The 26,525-nt window shown below is 40.5% G+C and overlaps 1 protein-coding gene across 5 annotated transcripts; it reads left to right on the forward strand.

The window, feature by feature from the left end:
* The first annotated feature begins 751 nt into the window (after positions 1-751).
* hycc1 (hyccin PI4KA lipid kinase complex subunit 1) lies at positions 752-25,603 on the forward strand. Of its 5 annotated transcripts, none has more exons than XM_005478655.4 (12): positions 752-934; positions 13,774-13,855; positions 14,505-14,606; positions 15,035-15,214; positions 16,057-16,137; positions 16,216-16,331; positions 17,013-17,108; positions 17,806-17,922; positions 18,294-18,381; positions 20,559-20,721; positions 21,826-22,166; positions 23,475-23,589. In XM_005478655.4, exons 2-11 carry the CDS (start codon positions 13,805-13,807, stop codon positions 22,119-22,121), a joined length of 1,290 nt encoding a protein of 429 aa, XP_005478712.1. In that variant the 5' UTR covers positions 752-934; positions 13,774-13,804; the 3' UTR covers positions 22,122-22,166; positions 23,475-23,589. The 5 variants fall into 5 exon arrangements, with proteins under 5 accessions (XP_005478712.1, XP_005478709.1, XP_005478711.1 ...); XM_005478652.4 differs by lacking the exon at positions 21,826-22,166 and adding an exon at positions 1,214-1,272 and having other exon boundaries at positions 753-934; positions 23,475-25,603; XM_005478654.4 differs by having other exon boundaries at positions 753-934; positions 21,823-22,166.
* Positions 25,604-26,525: the final 922 nt, after the last annotated feature.

Here is a 26,525-nt window from a genome sequence, read left to right on the forward strand (position 1 = left end):
AGAACTGACACGATATGACACGAAAGTTGATTGCAACAGCAGCTGAAAACTAAACTGGAGGTTTGTCATGATTGTGCGTGGGATGTTTTACTGTTTCAATATACAGACTTCTATTAACTGATTAAAAACCGCAGCTTTCCCACTGTTATTAACCTAAAAGCCCACCAACACATGGTCATATGCCATGTTGATAATTAATTTCCAAAAATCCATTGTTCTAGAGGCCATTGTCACATGTTCATTTATTATTTACCAGAGAGGGACAGTTTTGGAGCAGTGTTTCTGCCTTTGGCTTTGGATTAATTAGGTGTAAAGTGTGATGTAAAAGAGAAGCAACACCAACACTTCCTTTTTTATGAAAATACTCGGCAAATAAAAAGAACGAGGATTAAATAGAGGAAAATATTGAATATAGACCGTGGACCCAATTTTAGTGAAATATAATGGTTAAAAATGGTAACTGGTTATTTTTATAGTTTACTCATTAACATTCATATATTTAATAAATAATCAACATCGATAATTAATATCCTGCTGACTGTATGTTTTCTTATAGAGCAATCATTCTTCATTAATAGCAGATTTGATAAATCACTTGGCTGTCAGAGAGCGGTGACTGACTGTGACAACCTACAGTGATCGTGGAAATTATTAACTTGCGGTCCTCGTGTCTAATTTGATTGGATGGTTTAGTTGGGCGTGCGGCAATTGGATTATAGACTTCTTTCTTATTGGCTGAGAAGCCTTGCATTCAGTGTAGAGCGCGTCCTCTTCTCTAAAAGGTAGTCTGAGTGGAGAAAGTAATGAAGATGGAAGGAGGTGATGTTGTTGAATTATTGAGGAGATTTATGGAGTAGCGAATTGATAGCCGTTTACTCGTCCTAGCGGAACGACGGAGGACGGTGATAGCAGGAAGCTGACAGATAGCATGCCAGTAAGTAAACAGCAACTTCCTCAGTTTGCCTAGAGTCGCCCCTTAGCTGAGCCAGCTAACTAGCTAATCTGTAAGCAACCGTAGTGACAGCTCGAAGTCATTCAGCAAGGCGATATAGAGAGAGTGTGACGGCTCCGGATTAATTTACAGTCTCTGGCTGATACGGGCTAAAAAAATGCTCTGAAGTGAACGGCGGGAGAAAGCTAATGTATTTTTCCCATTGAGCTAACAGTGCACTGGGACAGAAATTCTCGTGTTTTTTTTGTTTTTTTTAAACAGAAGGGGTATAACCAGTGGTGAGGGTGTGAGACTAGCTGGTTAGCAGCGCCCAGGAACAGGTAGGATCCTGCTTAAATCAACTAAATAATATAATATGACACAGCAGGCGGGGGGCTTTCCAACTTATCATAGAAACGACATATTCTTTGCTACCATTTTGCTCTTGTCCCATCAGTCGTGGAGGCAGACTTTGTACCTGTCTTTATCCTGTTTGGTAACAGCTGTGTGTGCAGGTGTGTGCACTTGTTAAGATTCCTCAGGTGATTTATGTTCGTGACAGGGGAAGAGAAACCACCACAGACGGACATGTTGGATAATGCGTTGTTAGGATTTTTCTAATAGCTGTCATGTGATGCAGCTTTTCTCCACACCACTCATCCTGTTCTGGGGTTTCCTGTATAGGGGGGCTGGTGTGAAGCCACAGAGCCTTGCGAGTACGTGCTCTCAGAAGTTTAAAGCTGCTTGTTTTACTTCTCTGTGACCTTCGCAAAAAAGGCTTCTGCTGTTGTGGCAGTTTTTTGTTTTAGCGTTTAATTCATTGTTGTCCTTTGCTCCCCATATATATTTGTGTGTGTGTGTGTGTGTGTGTGTGTGTGTGTGTTTACCTTTGACCTTAGGCGGAGACTGTGCCTAGGGTTTGTTGGTTGGGTGCTCTGTCAGTGTAATGTCATTTGGGTGGGTCTGTCTGTGTGTGTGTGTGCAGGCACAAGTTTAGGCTTGTTAATGTGTGGCATCCGTGGCTGCAAGTGTCTTAGGGCCCTTAATGCTTTTTGACAATGAAGCACAGCAGGTCATGGAGCAGAAAGATCGTGCAGGCTCTGCTGTCATCTGGCATCATGGATGGTCGTCCGTGCCAGAGGGTTCATGAAACTTCCTGGGAATTTGAGCGGTGAAAACTGTTGCAGTCTCTTCCATTTTTCATTTGTTTCTGTATCTTTTGCACACACAGGCATAGCATGGGTTAAGCTGTATTTTGTACTTATAAATGCCATTACATGTAGCACTTTAATGCCACAAGAAACCTTGAAAATCAAGCTAATTGTATGCAGGAGGCTACAAGTGAGTTGCCTAACTGTAACAGGATGAGCTGAAACAAAGCATGTGGTGGGGAAAGAAAAGGAAGTGTTAAAAATGGAAGGAAAAACAAAACCCTTATTTTAATCACTTGCTGCGGGAGGATGGAGAATTGGAGGGGCAAGATGAGGGATACATCACTAGCTTAGAGGCAAGAGAGGAGAGCGTAGGCTGCTATAAGAGGATTCCTCGCTGTTGGGTCTCTCTCTCTGTCTCCCTCAGCGGTGAAAACCACACACAAACCACAGACCCTGTTGTCATTTCTACTTAGCTACAGGCAGTCCTCAGCTATATGTTTGCACGGATGAAAGAAAATGGAAGCAGAAAAACAGACCCCCGCCTATCCCGTTTCCCCCAAAGCTACACGAAACCTCCTATTGAAGAAGACCTTAGGGGGAGAGCAAGGTGGGAGGCAGTGATGCAACAGAGTTAAGGTAGTCCAAATAAAGAAGATGCCAACAGACAGTGTAAAAAACAGAAGTGATATTAACTGAAGAGAGATGTCAAAATAAAATGTTAAAGTCTTCTGAATAGTGTAAATTGCTCTTAGCAGGAGGTGGGATCAAACTGTGAGCTCTGGGCGTGATGGAGGCTTTTTTCTGTCTTCCCCTTTTTTGACCACAGTTGCACAACCCTGCCTTTAACTTTGCTTTTACAAACCACAGTGTTGATTATACTAGTTCCTTAATAACTTCTGTTTCTGTTCAGGTTAAACAATGTTGTTTTTAGTTCCTCTTTTTGATACTAGTTGCTTAGTATAACAGTTAAAGTGTATCTGAAGTCAGGTGTGGGTAATTTGCTACTGTAGGTTTTATTTTACTTTATTACATTCATTTTTATAGTTGTCTTTCATTCCTTTAGTTTTTATTCCTTGGTGTAGCAGTGTAAGTAGGATTCTTATTGTTTTGCTAAGCAGCAGTTTCTGTAACTAAACCCTGTACCACAGGAAAAAGCAGCTGGGGCAGCTCAGTCACTCTTAAAACCACCCGCTTCGTCATTCTCTTTTCTTCTCCCTTCCATTTAAACGTCCACTCCCACTGGCCTAAACAACTTCCTCCAAAAAAAAAAAGGAGGTTCTGATTCCAGAGTATGTGTGTAATGGGAAATGATGCAATCAACAGGCAGATATGTATACATGTGTGTGGGTGTTACCCTAATTCATTCTCACTTGGACATGCTTCATCTCTCTCTCTCTCTCACTTTCTCTGCTCCAGCTCTTGCAGACAGGTATGGTGGGGGTGGGGGGTGTTTCTTTTTCTTTTAAATTTAGCTTTTGTATGAAACCATGGGAAGGAAATGCTGGGCTATTGTATGTCTGCCTCAGGTGTTGTGCATCGACGCTGTAAGGTCATCAAGCTCGCAGCAAGGATTAGAAATGTAAACTCAAAGCCTTTGTTTTGAAAGAAGTCCTTGGAAGGAGGAGTCACAAATAAGCTCATTTAGACTGGCAGCCCTGTGTGTGTGCATAAGAGAGTTCAAGACAGTAGTGTAGGTGTAAAAATCACAGGGAATGAGCTGTCAACTTCTGCTAGCTCACAGGAACAGGTTTTGTCAAACCAGACTTTGAATAAACACACTTCCACAGGCACACTTGTACAATCCATGACACATCCTCTGCTGCTTTCTGCCATGTAGCTGGCTCTGTCAGCTTTTTGCAAAACTCTATGGTTAAACTACTTAACATGTAGGATATTCCTTGAGCTCGTCTAGATCACAGGGATGTAGCTGTGTATGTATGTGTGACAGTATCATTCCTTATCTCATGTGTTTCTCAGAGGCTGAGAGGTTGCCAGGGGCAGCAAACATCGAAACCCGATGAAATCTCTGCTTGTATAACCCCCACCAAGGAAGTTTGGCAGTTAGCATGACTGAGTAAAATCTAGCAGTCTGTTTCTTGTGAAGCTTTGTGAGAAGACTTTCACTGGGTATATTATTTTTAGTCAATCAGTTTGCAAATAATCCATTGCTGTGCCCCCACATTTTCATGTGAGAAAGTATTGTAATGTTGTAATGAGCATTGTTGTCACAGAGTAATATTTTGAATTACTAATGTTAGGCAAGAGGTGTCTGCTCTCTGAATGTGCTTCTAGTGGACCCCGGTGTCGACTTGTCTTGAGTTATCCACCCCTTGGGTTTTCTTTCATATCCAATCACAGATATCACTATCCCGCTTTTCATTTAGCCATTGATTTCTGCTCTATTTATCTTCCTGGACTGCCCATCTGCAACTCTTCTCCCTTTATCTCACATCTACTTCTTTAGCACATCATTGATTTGTTGCTGTTGCTTGTCAAGCCTGCTCTGCTGCCTTATCCTTGACGCTGGTTTATTCATGTGTTTACTGGTCAGCGTGATTGAGTTGCACAGAGAAAACTCATCAGCTGCTGCATCATTTTGTGCAAGGGTGCTCCCTCCAGTTTGTATTGATTTGTGTCTTGATTAGGGAGCCTGTAATGACACAGAGACCACTAACAAGTTAGCCAGACCGAGATGGAAGGTAAACACCTGCTTAATGACATAATTACGCTCAATAGTGTTCTCCCAAGACGATTACATTTCTATTTTCCTCCACCAGATGATTGAGTCTGCCTGCAGTTTGTCAATAGAGGCTAGAAGTCTTTGAAACGGGTTATTATGTCCTGTATGCATCTCTTTCTCTTGTGGTTTTAACGTAGTTTCAAATTGAGTTATCATTATATCTGTGTGTGTGTGTGTGTGTGTGTGTGTGTGTGTGTGTCGCTGTAGCATTGTATTATATGTTGCTGTGCAATATTATATCGATAAAGGGACACCAACTATCAATATTTTATAAAATAAATTAAATTACTCTAAGAATGCCCATCTCATGCCAACCAACCTGAGATAACATTAGCTGAGCAAAGTTGCATTAAGTCAGCTCAGCAGGAAAAGCCAACACACTTAACTTGACAAAGCTACCTCCTAATTCAGAGCAAGGTAGTAGCTCAGTAACATGAGCAAATAATAAGATGGTGACGTCCTTGCATCTACAAAAACAAAATCTTGTCTTTGTTTTTGTTTTTCCCTATATTCTCCGACCTGTTGCAATTTGTGTTTAGTAAACGGTTACCCAGAGCTTATGAGTGTTTCACATCCACCACCACTTTTGATCGCAAGTAGGGTAGGGCAATATGGCCAAAAATATTTATCATGACATGTATATTTGAAAATTTGTGATAACAATATAACTGACGATATAACTGATGCAAGACAAAATACTTTACAACTCCACAACTTTATTAGTGCAAAAAAAACCCATCAATTTATTTTTACTTAAACAAGCAGCTGTTTTTTAATGTGCATTAAAGCTATATAAAAAATGTAACAGTGCAAATGCAAATTCCTTGCTGACAGTTTAACCAAAAGGCATTTCCTGTGGAAATTGGGCTGACCTATCCTGAGCATAACCATGTATAATATCCACAAAAGTTAAAAAGAGGTGCTTTGCAACATGAAACTCCACAGTGCCAAATAAATAAGTCAAATACGTATTTTTCGGACCATAAGGTGCACTGGATTATAAGGCGCATTAAGCAAAATAAAGCAGTCAGATAAGTCTAACTTTACTCAACTCATTCTTTTTGCTTCCTCCACTTCTGTACCATTGACTCATTAATGCTGAATTCTCTCACAGTTGCTCTGTTCCCATGTTCTACTGCGTGACTGATAGACTTGAGTTTAAAATCCACTTCACACGCATGTCTCTTAACAGGTGCCATTTTGGAGTCCTTATACACATACAATACGGTTATATTATGTTGAAGCACAGTACGTATTGCTCCGCGAGGCTCCTGACTACGGTAGCTGTAATGCTCCGATAATCCATCAAGCGGTGCAGCTTCGTAGCTCACTAAAGTTGTACTAAAACATTTTTTGACAGATTTCTGAGCACTGTGTACCACATAAAATTGGTTTAAGGTCAGTAAGCAAACCAGAATTCATACTTAAGGATTATAAGGTGCACTGTCAATTTTAAAATTAAAGGCTTTTAAGAGTGCCTTATAGTCCGAAAAATACGGTAATAACGATGGTCCGCTTGCATGTTCTACAAAAAAATGTGCTTTGGTGGCTATCTGACAGACAAAAACCAAACCAGTTCCACATATCTGAAGTTGCACGTTTTTACAAACCAATTCATTCACTGATCCGCTTTTTCCCTTCTCATTCTCCGTAGCCGCTATGCTTTTTCCAGCATGTGCGTACGAAAACAAAGGCACTGCGCATGCACCTTTTACCCATATTCTATCGTGATATTTCATTTTCTTATCATTGTAGCTTGGCTGATAGGAGGCAACCTTTCTGCAAACAGTTGCAGTCTGACTTGGATCAACTACAATCACTCTTGGAGAGATTGTTTAAGGTTTGAAAATAATTGCTGTCTAATGTATGAATGCAGATGGATATCTAACATGTTGTCATTAGTCTAAATGAGTCTTTGTCAATGAGCACAACTCGGAGGGACTTGACGCAACAGGCTGCCAGTAGGTTGCATTCTGATTGTATTCCTATAGAACAGTAAGGTTGTTGAGCACAAATGTAATCGTTAAATATCAATGTCTGCCTGTGCAGACAGCAACATATGTCTGATTTCTGATGATTTATCATAATTAATTGTTACATTATCAGAAAAATTGCATGTAATTGCCAACTTGACCCCATTTATTTGCATGATGATATCAGATTGATTTAGTGAAATGTTGGTATTCCTGACAATCTCATTTGGCAGCAAACAACAGACAAACCAAATAATAAGTACGATAACTTTATCTTACTGGATAAAATGAATATCGACAAAGTTGAACTTAAAGAACATAATTTGCAGTTGAAGAAAGGTGATTTCAAACAAAAAAAAAATATACTTGTATTACTTTTTTTAAAAGTCATAAGATATTGGCACTACTATTTTAAAAAAACAATGTCTTTTAGGTTCTAATATTGTACAGATGTCTATGAAAAAACTACCCTACTCCTCCCTATGACTTTAATAAACATTTCCATGATGAGTCAGTGGTCTCAATTGCTAGTTTCACATCTTATTGAATACAGTATCATAATTATTTTGTAAATTGGGATTACTAACTACAGGAGCAGGCATATTTTATGACTGATAGGTCAGTACTGTAGATTTCTGGATCACTGTTATAAAATGGCAAGAAATAATAAGACAGAGCTTTCAGTCATCCATTGACTGAAAGCAAAATCCCTGTGAAGCCTCCAGCTAGGTTCGTCTTTTGTATACAGTCTGTGACATGAACATGACCCATGTTCATGTTTGTGCATGAAGATGAGAGAAGCACAGGGAGCAAGAGGGTGTTTTTAAAAAAAAACAAAAAAAACAAAAGGCAGACAAAGGGCGCTTGAAAAGGTCTTTCATATACACTTTATGAAATAACTGAATTAAAAGCCTGTCACGTCTTCATCACACTGGTTAAATGACACAGACACAACAGAAAAATGGTGATCAACAAGGCTGATATCAGCTGATGCCAATGTTCACCAGGCGCGTCCATGAATCCTTGGTATGCTGATTCTATCTTGAACTACATCAGTCATAAAGTTGAAAAGATTAACAATGAATGACTGACGTGTCGTTTGACTGGGAAAAAAAAAAAAATCTACCTGGTTATCGATTTGTACATGTTATTCATTCATATATTTTTTTCCAGCCTCCGGTTTTGTAACAGTTTCTGTCACATGTTTCTGCGAAGGCTACTTGTAAGTTGAGCCGGCTACTTCCTTATTTGGCTCTTTGGAAATTATAAATGACCTCTGTTCTCCATTTCTAACTGGTTGTTAGACATATTTATTGATTTGGTTTCAATGACAAGAATAATCTGCATATTAAGGGTGGTCTGACTTCTTCCTCTTAGTATTACTTAATTGCGTGTATCCTTCAATGTTGAGCTGATTTGACTCTTGACCCTTTTCCATTGTCTCTACATGCTTATTCATTCTGTGTATCTGGTTACTGGCCATGCATCTAACTTTGTCACTGCAGTTTCTTCCTGCTCCTGGGATTGAAGGCAAATATATCACATAGGTAGGCGGCAAGGCTGGCAGCTGGTGATTGTAGCTTTCACGTGTCTTTTTCTGGAGCCATATGATGCAGATGACATGCCCCAGACGCCAGTGTGGACACAGTAGTTGGGTTAAAAGTGATTCTGTAGGAGGAGGAAGAAGTCCTCTGACAAGTCTGACTCATCCTCAGTCTAATCACAGTCTTTATTTTGTTACTCAAGTTAGTCTGCCATTAAACAGCATATGCTGGCTGTCCTCGTTGTCCTCATCAGTGTTAAAGAGCAGAACAACAGGCTACCACAAAGGACTAATATCTGTAAATGGAGGCTATTCTGCGTTATAATCCTTCCACATTTTATGAGTCACTGGCTCCCCTCCCCCCTCGTCATTCCTGTCATTGGTGGAGTCCATAAATAGACACCTGGCTGCCATGAAGGGACCAAGCACTGAAGTAATACAAAAAGAAGCATTTGAATGCATGAAAAAGGCATCTGGAGGCAGAGAGGATGAGGAAAGAGAAATTATGTGTGGGAGGATAAGTGGATGGGTAAAAGAGGGACAGGGAAAGGAAGGCACAAAAATCAAATAACTATTTTTTTTTTTTTTTTTTTTTTTTTTAATTACCATTTTATGCTATGTGTGCTTCTTGGCTGATTTTCTGATTAATATCTGTCCAATAATCTACAGAATGTGGGTTTTGTATTTATTTTAAAGAGTATTTTCTTTAGCAGAATATGTTGCGTAATGTTACCTTTCAAAGCCAGCCTTCTACCTGAAGTGAAAGTAAAGACCTTTTTAATAACCGCTTGTGTATCTTTTCATCGAAGAAGTGAAACATTGGAGTAGTGTTAAATTGAAAATATGCCATCTTCCCTGCACGAAATTTTAGCACATTTTTCTGTGTGACGGGTATGAGCATAAAAGGACTCTTTCCTTCCCCGTTTTTTTTTCCTCAGCCTCTTTCACCAGACATACCAAACATGGAATTTGAGTCTGTATTCAACAGTCAATTTAGTCTTGTACTTGCAGTCTCAGAGGGCGCACACGATGCAGGCACCATTCACTGAAAACACAGCATCCATCAGAGAGGCACAGAGGTGGTATCTGGCCTGCCATGGTCTTACAGTGATAGTCACACTGTAGATTTGGTTAAGGGGTTGTCAACATGTTCATATGTGTTGCTCCAGTGATACAAAAAATGTGACATTTAAGAGGTAAATATTTAAAAGTTTGATTTATGCAGATGCCTCTAAAGAGGATGGTGTTAGGCAGACTCTCACTATTGGTTCATTAGGAAACTGCTGCAGGGATTTCCATCACATTTAATGGTCATTGTTAAAATTGAGTTTTTCCTTCCCACTGCCACCAAGTGCTTGCTCATTGGGGCTATCTCATTTTTGGGGTTTCCTCTATTATTGGAGGGTCTTGAAGCAACTGACTGTTGAATTGAAGTCCATGACTTTTCACTTACAAAGCCCTACAGATAAATCAGCAAATATTATGTATTTGTTGATAATAGGGCATCAGCATTTAGAACAGCCAATAAATGAAAATTCAAAGTAAAGACACATGTAATTAACAATGTTTTGAGTGCTTATGTTGTATAGTTTGTCCACCAAAGGGCACTCGGTGACTTAATTGTTTGGCAGCACACGTTTGGAACGCCACAAACCTGCTGATCTGAACAGAGTTGGGCAGAGGCTAGACAAATTTGTGACAACAAAATAAGTTTATTTTTCGAGCTTCATTCTCATGTTATTTTCACACAGACTCTTAAATAGCAGCACATAACAAATGTTTTTGTCATTCATGTGTAAAGAGGAAGAAATATCTGCTGATAGGGCTGGGCTATATCATACTGTTCACGGTAATACCGGTGTAATTTTGGGCAACGATAGGAAAATGAAATATCGCGATAGAATATGGGTAAAACGCGCATGCGCAGTGCCTATGTTTACATACGCACATGGCGGCGACGCAGAATGAGAAGAGCGAAAGTGGATCGTTAAATGAAACGGATGAACCAGAATTGGTTTGTAAAAATGCTGCAACTTCAGTGGTGTGGAACTGGTTTAGCTTTCGTCCGTCAGATACTCAACAAAGCACTATTTTTGGTAGAGCATGCTAGCGGGCCGTCGTTATTACCGTGTTGTTTGGAAAATACGGCACACTTAAAATCAATCCTTTGATTTTTTTGAAAATCGACAGTGCCCCTTATAATCCCGTGTGCCTTATGTATGAATTCTGGTTGTGTTTACTGACCTCGAAACGATTTTACGTGGTACACGGCGCTCGAAAATCTGTCAAATGTTTTAGTACGACTTTGCTAAGCTACGAACCCGCACCGCTTGATGGATTGTCGGAGCATTACGGCTATCGTAGGCAGGCACCTCGCAGAGTGATATGTACTGTGCTTCAACATAATATTACCGTATTGTGTGTGTATAACCTCTTTAAGTTTTGTGGATCGTATACATGGTTATGCTGAGGATATGTCGGCCAATTTCCACTGGAAATGCCTTTTGGTTAAACTGTCAGCAAAGAATTTGCACTGTTACATTTTTATATAACTTTAATGCACATAAAAAACAGCTGCTTGTTTAAGTGAAAATACATTGATGGGGTTTTTTGCACTAATAAAGTTGTGGAGTTGTAAAGTATTTTGTCTAGTGTCAATTATATCGTTATCGCAAATTTTCAAATGTATATCGTGATAAATATTTTTGGTCATATCGCCCTGCTCTATCAAATTTTTAATTGGCAGGTATTGATTTTGGTCTTCTATTAGTCAGGGTCTAATTACATAGACTGCGCAGGATGAATCTGGGTTTAGTGTGTGTGAACAACGATGCCAGTGAGAAGTATCTACATTCTTTCTAGTGGCCAAAGTAACAAAAAGCAGTCTTAATGTGTAAGTCTTCCTTGTAAACCTGATGGGTTAATGGGCTCAGTTGCTAGTTGCAGGTCTCATTTAATACGAGGTGGTTATTTAAAGAAAAAAAAAAAAGAAAAAGAAAAGAAAGATATCATTTGTAGTAAAACTAACAATTTATCAGTTCCTACTGTATAAGCATGCACTTTCCTCAGCTTCTCAGTCAGAGCCATCCCTTGGTTGTAATATACAGTTTGAATACACCACGATGCTAATTCGAAAATTGGTCAGCTTAACAAGTCACAACAAGACTTTACTAACAAATGGGTCACATCATGAAGACAACACCCCGCTTTGATATAAAGGCTATGTTCCCATAGCTGTTAGCATGGCTGCAGTCTTGTTGATGTAAAAGCAAAGTTGTTTCATTTGTAAAATGTCTTTATGGTAGGACTTGACTTAAGCGGCCAAAGAAGTGCAGGAGACAGATGCTGTCCATTGTAGCAAGTGATTTATTCACCATTAGTGACTAACCAGTATTTACAAAAATAAATAAAAAATTCAACTCCAAATAAACATAACTGAACTTAAATCATCAGAAATTAAGGTCAAAATGCACACAGCTACACTGACCTGGTCCTTCCTCCCTGAACACCAGCGTTCATCTGCTTAAATAGTCCAGGGGTGAATGGACTATTTCATTAGGGTAGGTGAGACAAACATTTCAATACTCAAACCTATACTGCTACCCGTTACTAGCAATAAAGTCTCTACAGTGTATAGTCGATACATAATCAATTTCTGTATAAACACAGTCTAAAATCAACTTTATTAAATTACAAAGATTCTCCCCCTTCTTCACCTGGTCTCTTCCTGTGACCTCAGATTAACCAGGAAGCTATAAATACAGGAAGTAAAACTATATTTCCTCCTTTTGTTCCTGGAACACAGGTAGGTAAGGTGAGTTTAAACAAGACAAATTAACAGGTGAAATAAATAATATGTTAACTTAACAAACTTGTCAGAATTGATTTGAACCAAGATGCTATATTATATAATCTGTAAAATTGCAAAACATAAACAAACCCGGGATAGTAGATGTTTGCCTATTGCAGACTACATATGAAATATAGTTAAATCAAAACAAGAATGTTAACTAAGAATGTGGACAAATGGTTTTCTCACCCACTTTGTGACAGTCTTGTTTAAGCAAGATAATTAATTTACTTATAGTTTTAGGCTCAAGTCTCCTGATTCCCAAAGTGGTGATGGAGTTTAGTGACTTTATTTACATAAAAAGTGAATTAAAACTGGTAATAGGATGTAGTTAGTTTGTGACAGTTCTCATTACTCTGACCTAAATGTACTTCTCTTGTATTGAAGCTTGTGTCTTTTACATATGATTAGGTAGAGTGAAGATTTAAGATTGGATGGGCCCCATGGGATTTCCTGGTTTTTAAGTGGGCTGCAGTACTCCTGATTTTGGGGGTGGCTGTACTAAACTATTAATAGAACAACACAATCGGACTCGCATGTACCTACGGAAGCATTAACATCTAGCATTCATAATTAAATAAAGGTGTTACTCCATAGAGACAATCAACTTATTGTAAAGATATATACAAATATACTGACATAGATAGGATCCTATACACTTTTTTTTAAAATTAAACTTAAGTAAAATTTGTGTAATTGAGTGAACAAATACTACTGCGTTTTTAATTACACCCAAACTGCAATAGATGTAGAATTGTGGTTAAACTTTCTTTTTAATTTTTCTACAAGTGCAAGTGACTGCAGGGCATATAGGATGAAAAGGCAACAGATAGGAGTGTGCAGTAGGAGCCATCTGATACTGTTTCTCAACAAAGCAAGAATTAAAATGACACCGAAGGAGGCAATAAGTGAAGAAAGAAAAGATGCCATTGGAGTTTCAATAGAAAAGAAGCCACATGCATGCCGTACAGGGTGCGCAGAGAGTGTGAATACTGTGATGGACTGCAACAGATATCAAAAATAACAAACAGGAATGGAGGAAGCAGAGATTTCATTGCTTCATGAAAATGTCAGCTGAAGTAGGAGAGGAGCCTCTCTGTCTGTCTGTTTATGGACATATAAACTGTAGCGCCTGTTCAGCAAGCATCTGCATTCAGCCGTGCCATATTTCTTATTCTGGTCAGTGCTTGAAAAGAGAAGCCAGCCAGGTTTCTCTGTGTGGGTGATTTATGATTTTTATTTATTTATTTTTTTCGATTTGTAAGCCTAAGTTGAGAAGGCAGCGCCTGCAGAGGTGTGCGTCTGGAGAGGAGTGAGGGGGAAGGAGAGACTTACTCTTTGGAGCATTGATGTGTAACAGAATTTTTCTTTTTTTTTTTTTTTTCTCTGAAAGTTACCAAAAATAAAAAAGAAGGCTGATAAATGTAGTGGAGCTTTGTTCAAGTGTGGACTGTTAGTATGTGTTCTGTATATTTGCTGTCATACATGTTAACATTTATTATGCAGAGTGTTGTTGTTTTTTTGTTTGTTTGTTCTTTTTAATCAGGGTTTCTTTCTTTTTTCCTTTTATTTTATATTTTAGGTAGAGGTGACTCCACTGCAGATGAAGGAACATGTTGGCTATGGACCAAGGAGTGGTGGAGGAATGGCTGTCAGAATTTAAGGTAAAGCTTTATTTTCTGTGTGAAAGTGTTTGTTTGGGCAGGAAAAAAAAAATACTAAAAAAGCCATTTACCTGTGATCTGTATGCAGTACATTCTCTGCTTCTTATTATTGACAGGATTTATTTCACACATAAACAAACACACTCTCTGAAGTGCTTCGCTACCAGAAAATTGCACGCTCCTACTCAAATATGAGCATTTGCTGTTAGTTGACCGGTACTAGAGCTGCGGCTTAGTGACGAATATTAATGAAGGAGCAGATGAGATTTTTTTTTTTTTCCTCCTGTGTGAATGTGTGAGGACCAATCTGTTGTCATGTGTCTGTAAAGTTGACCTCCTAATATAGCCAGCTCAGTGTGACAGACAGTGATTGTGGTTAAGAAGCTGTCAGGGTCTCTGCAGGATTTCACTGCTATTAAAACGTCATTTCAGAAGCAGCAAAACTAGACTATCAGTCTGCTTTGCTGCTAAATGGCAGATTTTATTTTAAAAAAGCAATAATTATTATTATTTATTTTTTTTTTTTGCAAATCAGTGTAAATAATATGAATTTGTGTTTGTCTTTTCAGTGGTTACTTTTCAAACTGAAATGCTGTAAGACCTAAATGTGTAGCATGTTAAACTTGAGCTGGTTCCATATGTGTTTCAGACCCTTCCCGACAGTGCCGTCTCCACCTACGCTGCCTCACTAAAAGACAAAGGTGCCCTGGTCCCTGCACTCTACAAGGTCATCAGAGAGAACTACAGTGACGTATGTAGATATAAATCTTTTATTAACTTGAAAATTAGATTGTAAAAGTCTGACCACCCAACCTTTAACCAGTACTTAGTATTTAGTCATGTGTTCAGTCCGAAGGAGCAGATGAGGATAAGGAGTATTTAGTCATGCGTTCAGTCCGACCATTTACCTGCTTTGTTTTTGTTATTGTTATACTTTTACTCAGGCTTGATAATCTTGTGTTTATGGATGTGTCAGACTTGCAAACACACTGCGTCCCTCAAGCAGTGCTGTGTTTATACCCTGATCTTACCGTTGAACCGTAGATGCTAATTGCAAAATTTGTTGCAACTGAGTTGGCAGTTCTTGTCTCATGATTTTTACTTTATTTTTTATTTTGAATGTTGTGGCCTAACTGTATGCCATGTGCTTTTTCTCTTTTGGATATGTGTCCCCTGCAGTTACTAGAGCCAGTGTGTCACCAGTTGTTTGAGTTTTACCGGAGCGGTGAGCCGCAGCTGCAGCGTTTCACGCTACAGTTCCTGCCAGAGCTCCTGTGGAGCCTCCTGTCCGTCAGCGCAGCCAGAGACCCCCACACCTCCGGCTGCATCGAGGCCCTGCTGCTAGGCATTTACAACCTGGTGAGGGAGAGGGTGAAGCACTTGTTGCAGTTGTTTTTTAGTTGCAGAGATGAAGCTCACGGGTGATCGGTTTTATTTATTTTTTACTAGAGGCGAGCTGCTCTGGTTGACAGCATTAAAATGTATCTAGTGTTTTAAGTGCACAGTAAGGAAAAACACTAGACAAGTCCTTGATCCTTACCAAGTGGAAATTATCATGCAATTTGCCAACGCTGAGGACTTAACTGCTCAACTATTTCAGCGATCTGCGTCATGAGTTTTGAAAGATTACTTTCTGCCCTTTCTGCCTTGTTAGACAGCCGTGACAGGAAATACGGGGGAGGAGTGGTGGAAACAGTGACTTTGCACATATAGAGTACTGATGGACAGCACCTTGCAAATGCCTTTTTTTTTCATTTGCAGATAGATGGGAGCATTAGAAGTGATTAAAGTTAGTTGTTGTGTTTTCATCCTTTTCAGCTCCGAGTGATCTATCAGCAAAGTCCACTGTCTCCTCACTTCCTCTCTGAATACCAGAATAGGTCAGCTGTCACTCAGCGTACTGGCTGGTTCCCATTAATCTGTTTGACATTAACATGCACACAGAGGGACGCCAAAACCCCGGGGTTTGTGCCTGTGTGACCACGCACGCATACATATGAGTGCACACCAACAAAGTGTCAGTAGGGAAATGAGACCCTCAGGTTTATACACAGCCACCCACACATAGCGGATGACTGTGCTCGAAGAGATCAGCACACGCTCTTTAGAGGTTTGAGGGCAGACGCAGATGAAAAAAGGGCTTTTTTATTTTTGCTTTCGCCCACATAAGTTTTCCCTCTTCCTGTCTTTGTCTTTCACAGGAAATAGTTGATAAAGATGGACAGAGTAAGGTGTTATCTTTTACCGTCCCTTCCCTTTCCAAACCCTCAGTTTACCATGAGGTGAGTGTGTCCTCCATTCAAAGTTATTCCAGGGTTGTTTCTGCAGAAATGTAGTTACATAAACTTCTCCACCTCTAGCCTTCAACTATTGGCTCCATGGCCCTTACCGAAGGAGCTCTAGCTAACCATGGGCTGAGCAGAGTGGTGTACAGCGGGCCTCACCTCCAGAGAGAAACCTTCACGGCACAGAACAGGTAAGACACTCATGTTGGTTTTAAAATGTGCTTTACCTGTAGCAGGATGCCAATCTGTTTGTTTTCAAAGTGGCAGCAAATACCAGCTAATTAACAAAATAAGAATGCACATAAAGGAAGATGGAAAATCTGATCAAAAAAGGTACTTTTACTTATTCATTTGTGAATGCATGCTTTCTGTTATAGCCTAAAAAGGACGTATTACCTTTAATAACAAACTGGCTAAAACGGATTGATGATGACTTGTGTACTGATGGGGAGTTAAGCTGCTGCCATGGTTTTTTATTTTAGGGTAGCTTCAGCTGTGGCCTGTGGCAATTGTCTCTGCCTTGTTACATTTAAACTTGTTATATTGCCATTAGGGTTTTCTTAAATTATTCTAACTGAGATGAAAGACTGGCGGCCATGTTGACCTGAGCTGAACGTCCTCTGCCTTAAACTAACTCAAAATTAAAAATGGTAACAAATCGCTTGTTTTCCAGTTGGAGAATTCTTATTGGACAAAAAAGTGGTGCATTTAAAGATCCCACAGAAATATTTTGAATGTTTTGGTTCTTGTTATCCTAATGGTACTTCTTGCTTTAGTAACCCTCCTGTTCTGTACAGATGGAATTTCAGGTTTTAAGATTTTGGTGTGTCTTACATAACGTGCCATTTCAAGGGTTTGTTTGTGTTATTGAGATTTGAGGTGCTGACCTTCCTCCTGCTTTGCTACAACGCCGCTCTCAGCTACATGTCCTCCACCTCCCTGCAGTCCCTCTGCCAGCTCAGCTCCAGGTAAAATATATACACATAAACAAACACACACACACCCACGAGCATTAGCATTTGTAGCATTTGTGGGTCACTTAACTTAAGGGCTAGACACAGACACACACAAACTGCTTTCTTACTTTATAGCTTGTGTTGCTGAAGTTCTAGGTAATGTTTTATGGAGGCAACTTACAAACACATACACGCCCACACATGCATGCGCGCACACACAACCACATGCGCGCACACACATACACACACGTTTGCAAGTTGCTGCTTATCTGATCCTCTTATAGACTTTGCTGCCAGAGAGAGCCAAGATATCGCTATTTGGCAAAGAGCTGCAGTGTACACACATCCCAGCTCAGTAATCTGAGCATTGGTCTGCTCAGCACTGAGCTAAAGAGAAGTCATCGGCCTCGATTTCTCCCTGACTGTTTGCTGTTTTAGCAGCGCTGTACAATGCATAAAGCTTCTAATATACAGGTGTTTCCTCATGCTAGTTGACTCCTCTGAAGCTTGTTAGATGCATGGTGTGTGGGGGTGGGGGTGTGGTTTAACTTAGTCTTGCTTGGTGAGTTTCACATCAGCTCAGCTCGCCACACAGTTAAGTAAATGGCTTTAATGGTGCTGCAGCTAAGTGGCCCACTGGAGTGGTTTCTCTGCTTCCATTCTTACTCATCCAAGCCTCTCTAATGTGTTTTTATTGGTTATCAACCAGGGTGTGTATTTGTGGTTACCCACGGCAACAGATGCGGCGGTACAAAGGCATTAACACGCGGCTCACAGTCACATCAGAGTTCCTGGTTCAGCTCATCACAGGGATCCACTACGCCTTGTGAGTACAAACACGCCAGCACACAGTGAAAGTTCTCATGGCGTCACAATGTCAAAGTTTAAGTTGCATTGTTAAAAAGATTCCACAGAGATTGGGTACAGGAAGCTCCTGATACTCAATAAGATAATTAGTGCGGACAGTTTATGTTCCAAGTTTACATTTTATAAGTGATGTGAAAACGTAATTACAATCTTTTCTGTTGTCTCAGCTAATTTCTATAAATTGTACTTGTTTCAGCATGTCAGATTAAAATAAAATGATGATAATAATAATCCCTTAATCTGTGTTTTAGACTAACATACTGTGTGTGTGTGTGTGTGTGTGTGTGTGTGTGTGTGTGCGTGTGTGCGCACATTTCTGCCTCTGTGTAGGTGTAATGGTGAAGTTGACCTGGGATCCAAAGCACTGGATGACGTTCTGTACCGAGCCCAGCTAGAGTTGTTCCCTGAAGCCCTGTTGGTGGGTGCAATGATATTTTTCTGCCAGTATCACACCTCTAAGTGTGTGTGTGTCTGTGTCTTTAAGTGTATAAGAGAGGGGAGAGCATGTGATGGTTGTGCACATGCTGGCCTCTGGTTTTGTTTCATGCACGGCACAGTATACCGCATTGTCTTGGTTTGTGTGTGTGTGCCAGAGTGTGCAAGCAGAGTGTAATCCCACGAGATTATTTACATGCTTTCCACTCTGCTCCGTTAAGCTATAATCCTTGCGGCCCAGAGAGTAGAGGATTGAGCCTGCACTTACAGAATTACTACACAGTTCAAGGTGTGCTCCTTCACAACAATCAAAACTCATATTAGTAACAGTGGTGATGGTTTATTTTATTTTTTTTCCTGTGTATAGGAGTTGCACATGTGATACTGTTGAAAGTTTAAAATGTCAATTTTGTGTTGTCGGTTTCTGTGTTGCAAGTGGAATACACCAGGTGGCTGCTAGCTTAGCGTGACGTGGTGGCGTGTCCCTCATGAGACCAGTGTGCCGAAGCCTCACAGACAAAAGACATGTTGTGTTGTGATTATGAGTCTTTCTGCCTCATGTTACGTGCTCAGCTGTTAGGAGATTATTAGTGCAAGTGCCCCGTGAGAATTTCTAGTAGGAACAAAGATTATTGTATAAAGACTTGTGAAATCCATTTCAGTGTGAAGCACAAGGCTTTGTTTTCCTTCTTTTTATTTTACTTCTTCTGTTACTTAATTCCTGCATGTCCACCATGTGCAAGTGAAATTATTGATGAGATGTTGTTGGGTTAGTCACTTGACAGAACATCAGCGTGTACTTCATGTCCATACTGTGCTTGGTTGATGGGGTCATTTTTCTAATGTAGTTGAAGCAGGGATGCTCTGACATAGTGTCTGAATATCATATGTTGGCTGATATTGGTCATCAGGAGCAGAGCTTCTCCTGTTTCACATCAGGTTTTTGTTGGCTAAGTGAAATACTTAAAACTGATCATTTATTAGTATTATGATTATTGTTATTAGTATTATTATTATTATTATTTTAAGTAGAATGCATTAGTATCAACATCAGCTATCAGCCCAGTTGAAGGCTCAGTGTCTGTACATCCTAATTTGTGCTTGCTATACATTAGTACTGTTTTATTTTTTTGGTTTTGGGGGGTTTTTGTGCCCAATAAGAAAAAACAGAAAATAGAATGAAAATAGAACTTTCTGTGATTGTTGGAGCTGTAAAATAACATACACCTATAATATCAACAGCTTTGTAACTTTGCTTAAAAACTCTAAATTTGGCAGTGCACAGTAAATCCTTGACACTTGGTCTTGCATAAAAACATAATTATAGTAAACACTTGGTTTATGGTAAAAAATGGTAAAAATTCTGTTTACGTTATTTTTGCACTAATGCAAATTTACACTAGCTTCCATTAATGGTTAGTTGTAGTAAAGTGGTGCGTAAAGCTGCTTCAGCAGAGTTTTATGCCACCTGAGCCTGAATGCAACATGAGACTGCTGTATTCTTCCATCAGTCTCAGTTCACTTCATACTAAGATTAGTGTGTGTGTGTGTGTGTGTGTGTGTGAAGACGTTGGGGCTTAAACATTTTTTTTATTTAAAAAAAAAAAAAAAAAAAAAAAAAAAATGATTTCTGAATACAGCTGGTGTGAAGTGTAACAGGTGTCTGACCAATGGTTAACCATGAACTGGGACATAAAATTACCGTTGCCTTCATAAACCATAACTCTTTTTAAACCCAGAAATTTTAAACATTACCTTAAAATAAAACTTGAACTTTGAAACCTAAAAGAGCAAACATAGACAACAGGCTGTAGTTTGTCTATGAACTTTATTACATTGTTAGATGATTGTGGTAATATAACGACTTCTGCTGTGCAGCTAGGGAAGCTTTCTGGCAGAATTGGAATCAATTGAACTATAATAAAATTTAAATTGAAAACTATAATAAAATTATTGGTTTTGGAGTTATTTTTCCATCTTGATGGGTGCATAATTTCAGTGTGGCCTTCATCTGTGTGCTGGCTTCTTGAACTATGCACTCAGTCATCAAAACTTTGAGAACCCCCATGATCTAAGGCTCAATGTCTTTCTCCTAAAATGTGTTACAGAGTAATAGACTGAACTGTGAAGCAGTAAATGTGTGATTCTTGTTATCTCCAGGTGGGTAACGCCATTAAGTCATCACTGCACAGTGCAGCACTGAAAAGCAACAATAAGGAGGGTGCGCGGAGTATTCAGGTGGAGATCACACCTACCTCCTCAAGGATCTCCCGCAACGCTGTTACCTCCCTCTCGATCAGGGGACACCGCTGGAAGAGACATGGTGAGACGCATACACAGGCCTGACGCAAACTTACCAAACAAGAGTTCCTACACGCATCTCTCATGTTTTTAAAAAAGAAAAAAAGGTAAAACTGTTCCAAGGAATGAATTTAACACCAAAGGAGAGAGCAAGAAGTTTAGATCTCATCATTGCTCATTCCCCTTTTTCACTGTGTGACAGTCGACGTGTTGTTGTCATCCCTCATGGAGCCCCTAAAGATCATAGATTGCCCATCCTCAGCTTTCTAACTAGTGCCATCCCGCTCCATCTTAGAATCTGCTCATTGAAAACCACCAGTTCCTGTCTGATTTCTGAGAATACTCTTGAGATGCTGGCAGCACAGGGACAGAACAGCCTGCCAGGCAGACAGATTCAGCATGCCACATAAATCAGATCAGACAGAGTGCAGGTAGTGTGTTTTTAAAGTAGGATACGCTGTAGAAAATGTGTGTGTGCTTGTCTTTTGTGCAGTTTCAGCCTTGTGCCAAAGACTTTTATTAATATTATAATGACCACAGAACAAATGAATCAGACTTCCATTTCCCTCTAGAGTAAATGATGGCAGCCTCTTTGTGGTGCAGAATTAGGAGAGAGCTGCTCTCTTTTCCCAGTGTAGCTACGTCTGGGTAAATTACAGCCTTGAGCTAGTTTAATAAGTAGGTTTCACATTGAGCCTAACGCCTGCTTTTCCTGTCACGGATCCTGCTTTTTGAGTTTATGTATAAAGCTTTTGTTATGAGCAGATGATGGAGGTAAACGGCATTAAGTATTAATTTATGTGTGAGGATGCACGGTGATCTATGAACAGTATTATTTCATTTAAGTGCTGTGTTCGTATTCACTCCCATTTAGCATGTACGTTAACCATGTGTTATGTTCTGATCACTATGATTTGTTTTTTATTTTTATTTTTCTGCCATTACATTGATTACCTGTTTGTCTCTGTGTGTTTTTTCTGTTGTGTCTGTGATTTTTGGCAACCTTTTTTTTGTTTTTCATGTACCTCTGCATGAAATGTGCATGTGCGTGCGTGCGTGCGTGCGTGTGTGTCTATATGTTTGTGTATTGTTTCACTACCCCGTCCATGCACCCACCCACCAGCAGAGAACCAGGAGGTGAGTGTAGACGGTGAAGCTGCGGTGGGGGGCGTGGCCATCCCAGAGATCAATGTAACAGGCGTGAGCGGCGATCGAATGCCCAACGGGGACTCCCTGCGGCCACGCCCCGATGGCCGTTCCCCGACAGACGGCGACATGATGGGTGCCACCTCTGAGGTCAGCATGGACCCCCGAGGTCATGACTCCAGCATACGTCTGGAGGTCAGGAGGCAGAAGTCTGTGAGGCGAATGGTGGAGAATGAGGGTTCTGGGTCAGCCTCCACAGGGAGGAACCAGTACTAAGGTCCTGCCCCTCCTTCCCCTTGCCCCACTCATGGGGTAACCTAGGTAACCAATTGTGGGGGTGTGGTCTAAAAAAAGCTGCATGATCTCTCTTTTTTTTTTTATTCTTTCCCCCCCCTTTGTACCTTTTTGCGTTGGGTTCTACCCTCCTCTCACTGCGCTGCTCCTCTCATCTGTCTATCCAGCATCATTCATTCATTTTTACTCTCTCCTTTGTGGCTAAAGCTTCTTCATAAAGATCTCCTGCTGGAATTTCTAAAGAGCAAATTAATTATTTAAGATGCCACTGAATAACAGATCAATAACCTAATAAAAAATGCATAAAAGTCAAAGGAATGACATGTGCTTATGATGAGCGAGTTGATGACATTAAAAGCAGAGCATTAATCAGAGAGGGAAATAGTAACTGTGTTAAAATGAGACTTTCCTGATCAGTGAAGGTCACCCCCCAAAGCCTATACTCACTGATAAGTCATGATGACCTTGAATAAAAAGACCTAGATATCTTTGTTAGCATATCGAGGAAACTCCTGTGTTTTCGCCGCAGTTATCAGAGACCTTCTTGGTCTGTTTGCCTCAACACATTACCCCAGGTTGCACCTGGTCACAGATTACTTCCTTCTGACTGGTAGGTAGGAACTGAGGAACGATACGTTGGTCTTGAGTTATGTGCTTTCGCCATATTTAAATTTAGAATCAAATGAGTGCAGATTTGTTTTGAAGAGGTTAAATCTGAGCACGAAAGACTGTAAGTGTAACAAGACCTGCCTATCTGTCTGTTTTTCAGCTGTTTACTGGTGTTCTGTTACAGTGGTAGCATCAGATTAGAAATGTGTGTTTGTGAATGTGCAGGTGGTTGGAAGCTCACACAGTTGTGGATGCATGAATTCAAGAAAGCAGGAAAAGTGTTCTTGTGTATTTAGAGTTAGTGATGAGAGAAAAAATATTTAGGGTGTGCCTTGGTTTGCTTCCCTTACTTTCCCTTCATGGTCTTTCATAGGCTTTTGCTCTTAGATGCTGTCCTTTCCTGCTTTTGGGATCAAACATGCACTCCTCTGCCACTAAATTACTGACTGTTGTCTCACAGAGCTGCTGGGTCTCTTAACTTGTGTACTGTACCCGGACTTACTGTTTCTGGTCAGGTGGTGAAAGATTGCAGTGTGAGGTCGCCACCTGCTGGACAGTGATGGACCTCCTCTGTCATCCAGCAGCATGATATTGTGCAAAATTCAAACACAAGCCTCTAAAGGATTGATTGGATTAGACTGGATGGCAGATGAGATTCTTTACTTTTGACACGTGTGCTGTTTTCTCATGTTTCTCTTGTTTCATCTCCCCCTGTCTATCTCACAGACGCAGTGGATCTGGGTTCCCCGGATGAGCTGATGGATATTTCGGAGGTGGATGAAGGGGTTTGGCCAGGTGGCGCGGGGCCTGACATGACCCCACCCACCATCACTATCAGCAACAGCGTCACAACGTTGAACCTGGGGGCCAAAGCCATGAAGAAGTGTCGGCTTGGCGGGCGAACCAGCAAGGACAAGGACAAGGAGGCGGGCCCTCTAATGCCGGGCCGGGCCGCCAGCGAGAACACAGAGCTGTCTGTCAAGCGGCTAACGCTCACTTCCAGCCAATCGGTGCCCAAGGCGGGAGCTCTCACCAGCCTGACGCGCACTGCCAGTGCCGTTTTCTCACGCTCCTTTGAGCACGTGGCCAGTGGCAACGCCCCTCCCTCAAGCAACCACACCACCTCCGAAGCCGGCCGCTACTCCTGCAGCCTGCAGGAGGAAGGCTTGGCGTACTTGAGTCCAGCGCCAAACCACACACAGCGCTCCCCCAGCATTAGCGTTCATCTCGGCTCTGACCTTTGAACTCAAGTGTGACTCTTGACTCATCTCTGATCCTGTGACCCCATACCTGTGACCTGGAACTCCAAGCCATGCTAACTGCAGTTGACTGCAAAAGAAACACTCCAGCTGTTTCCCCCTTGTCACTCCATTTTTTTTATTTTATTCCCCCCCCCCCCCCGGTGTCTTTAACTCTCTGTGCTGTGAAATGCCGAGCGCAGTCAGAGGCGTCGAGGACGCCGCTTCCAGCTTTGTCTGACTTTTAGCAGTGCGCTCATGACCTGGACATAACTGTGGTCCTAAACGAGCACGCTTAAAATTCAAAATCACTAAGAAACTGTGTGGAAAAGTACTTCAAAAGTAATCTAATCTGTATTTGTTGCCCTCTGCATGGCTTTTCCATACATCCATCCTTACCGCCCAGGTTTGTTAAAGGGCACGTCTTGAGTGCGCCAGCATGTTTGTGAGTGTGTGTGCGTGGACTTTATCTGTACGTTCAACTGTTTTTAGATAAAAAGGCTGCTGATTGATGAAGTGAAATAGTCGATTCTCCTAGTTGGAACACTGTTTCTACTACTTTTATAAAAAAATAATAATGATGGTGATATAAATGGATCCCTTCCCATAGCAATACAAAACTGTTCTATTCAGTGTTTTTTATATTTTTTGGTGTTTACTGAATCTTCCTTCTGTTGGCACTTAAAAGAAGTTGTGCCTGTGCTTTATTCTTCCTAAAGAGAAACAAAAAAGCTACAACTAAAACATTAATAATCAACCAGTATGATAAGAATCTGGTCTTTATGTTTACAATCACACAGTATTCTCATTAAAGATGGAGAAGCAATATTACCCCTGCCCCACCAACCCCCCACCCCCCTCGCTCCTTCCTGAACTGCTGTGTATTTGATGGCAAAAATTTAAAATGAAGACAAAGAGGATTTGGGTTTTTAATGGATGATGGCTGTGTGTGCGTGCATGTGCGTGTGTGATTTAAGTATTAAATTTTGCACATGGAAGAACAAATGAGTTGTGTTTTTCAGCGCTGGTATTTTCTTATTCATGAGCAAGTTTTGACTCTCAAACATTGTCTTTCCCTGTAAGAGAAAAATGCTTTGTTGCTCTTTTTTTAAAGGTTCCAAAGTGATTAAAGAATTTGGCACTTCACAGTAAAGTTCCGCTGACTCGACCTTAACTGTGGAAGATCGTCTGGGGCAACAGGGCATCTTTCCCGTCCTGTGATCCACTCACCATTCCAGCTGTTTGTAGTGCTTTAGTGACGTGTTTCCTGTGTCTCTTCTTGTCGTTCATCACGGCACAAGACATGGTGATATTCTCTTGTACCAGCAAATGAATAAAAACTCCAACCATCAGCTAATTTTGATGTCTTAAATCAAGCGTTCATGCTGCTCGACCCTCAAGCAAACTTGTAGTCTGTTGTCTGTGTACTAGAGCTGTGTGTCTGTAGCGTGGTGGGACAATAATCATGTTTTTCTGTGTGTGGTTTAACAGAATGTGAACGGGTAAGCTGTTGTTGTACATCATACTGTTGTACTCAAGACCGGTTATATTGGCCTTTCTACGTCTGAAAATAACTCACTGCTACAACTTCTGGGAATAAAGTGTTTCTATATTTCACTTTTCTGCTCTTGTGTTTGTTTTTTCTGCTCATCACTAAACATCACACTAATAAAGTCACCTGAAACCCTTTCAAGTTTGTATATAAAGCATGCATGTACAGGGCTGTGACAAGTCTGGAGTCACCACTCATTTCTTATTTATAAAGTGATCTTGAGCAGTAGCTCTCTAGCCATGCAGGGAGAAGGCATGCTGAGGTACACAAGAACTGGACTGAAAATCAGTAGACACTGATGACCCCAAACACACTGCCAGTGCAGTGAAAACATAACTGAATAGAAAAATACACAACAGAATGCTGTCAGCGATGGATTACTAAAGCCGCGTGGGATCATTTTGACAGTGAGCAGAACAAAAGGCAGCCAACATCCAGAGAAGAGCTTTGAATGTTCTTCAAGAATCCTTAAGACTACTTAAAGAAAGGACAAGTAAGCTTGCCTCAGAGTGTCTAGGCTCTGTTGAAGAATAAAGGATAAAGGTCCTAGTACAAAATATTGACTTTCAAGCTCTGTGTTTGCCTTAATTACTGTATTTCAATGTATGTTTGGGATTTTGTGCATCTGTCAATAAATAACTGCACCCATTTCCCATTTTTTCTAGCAAAACTGCTCCCCAGTACAGTATATAAGTTTAAACCATGTGTGTGATGTGATTTGCTTTCTGTTGAACTTGTGGAGAAGTGGAGAAGCATGTTGCTCCAAACTATTGACTCTGGGAGGGCCTAATGTTAGTTAAACGGTCTTATCGACTTAGTGGAGATGTATAGACTGTGGTTTTAATTTTGGAATAAAGTTTTGGCTTTAAGTAAAGCCAAATCCGATAAAAGAAAACTGACATAATTATTAAAATCATCTCATCGAGAACATGCTATCTCTTTCTAAAGTCAAAGTGTGGCAGTTTAGCATGTAAACTCCAACCAGCC

This window comes from Oreochromis niloticus, linkage group LG22 (genome assembly GCF_001858045.2).
Source record: "Oreochromis niloticus isolate F11D_XX linkage group LG22, O_niloticus_UMD_NMBU, whole genome shotgun sequence".
In the NCBI taxonomy this organism is placed as follows: Eukaryota; Metazoa; Chordata; class Actinopteri; order Cichliformes; family Cichlidae; genus Oreochromis; species Oreochromis niloticus.

What these genes read in the sequence shown, in the direction of transcription:
- hycc1 (XM_005478652.4), top strand. Translation starts at nt 13,805, where the DNA reads ATGTTGGCTATGGACCAAGGAGTGGTGGAGGAATGGCTGTCAGAATTT. An exon ending in AATGGCTGTCAGAATTTAAG is followed by an intron (nt 13,856 to 14,504) that starts GTAAAGCTTTAT and finishes TATGTGTTTCAG; the next exon opens with ACCCTTCCCGACAGTGCCGT. An exon ending in ACCTTCACGGCACAGAACAG is followed by an intron (nt 16,332 to 17,012) that starts GTAAGACACTCA and finishes TGTGTTATTGAG; the next exon opens with ATTTGAGGTGCTGACCTTCC.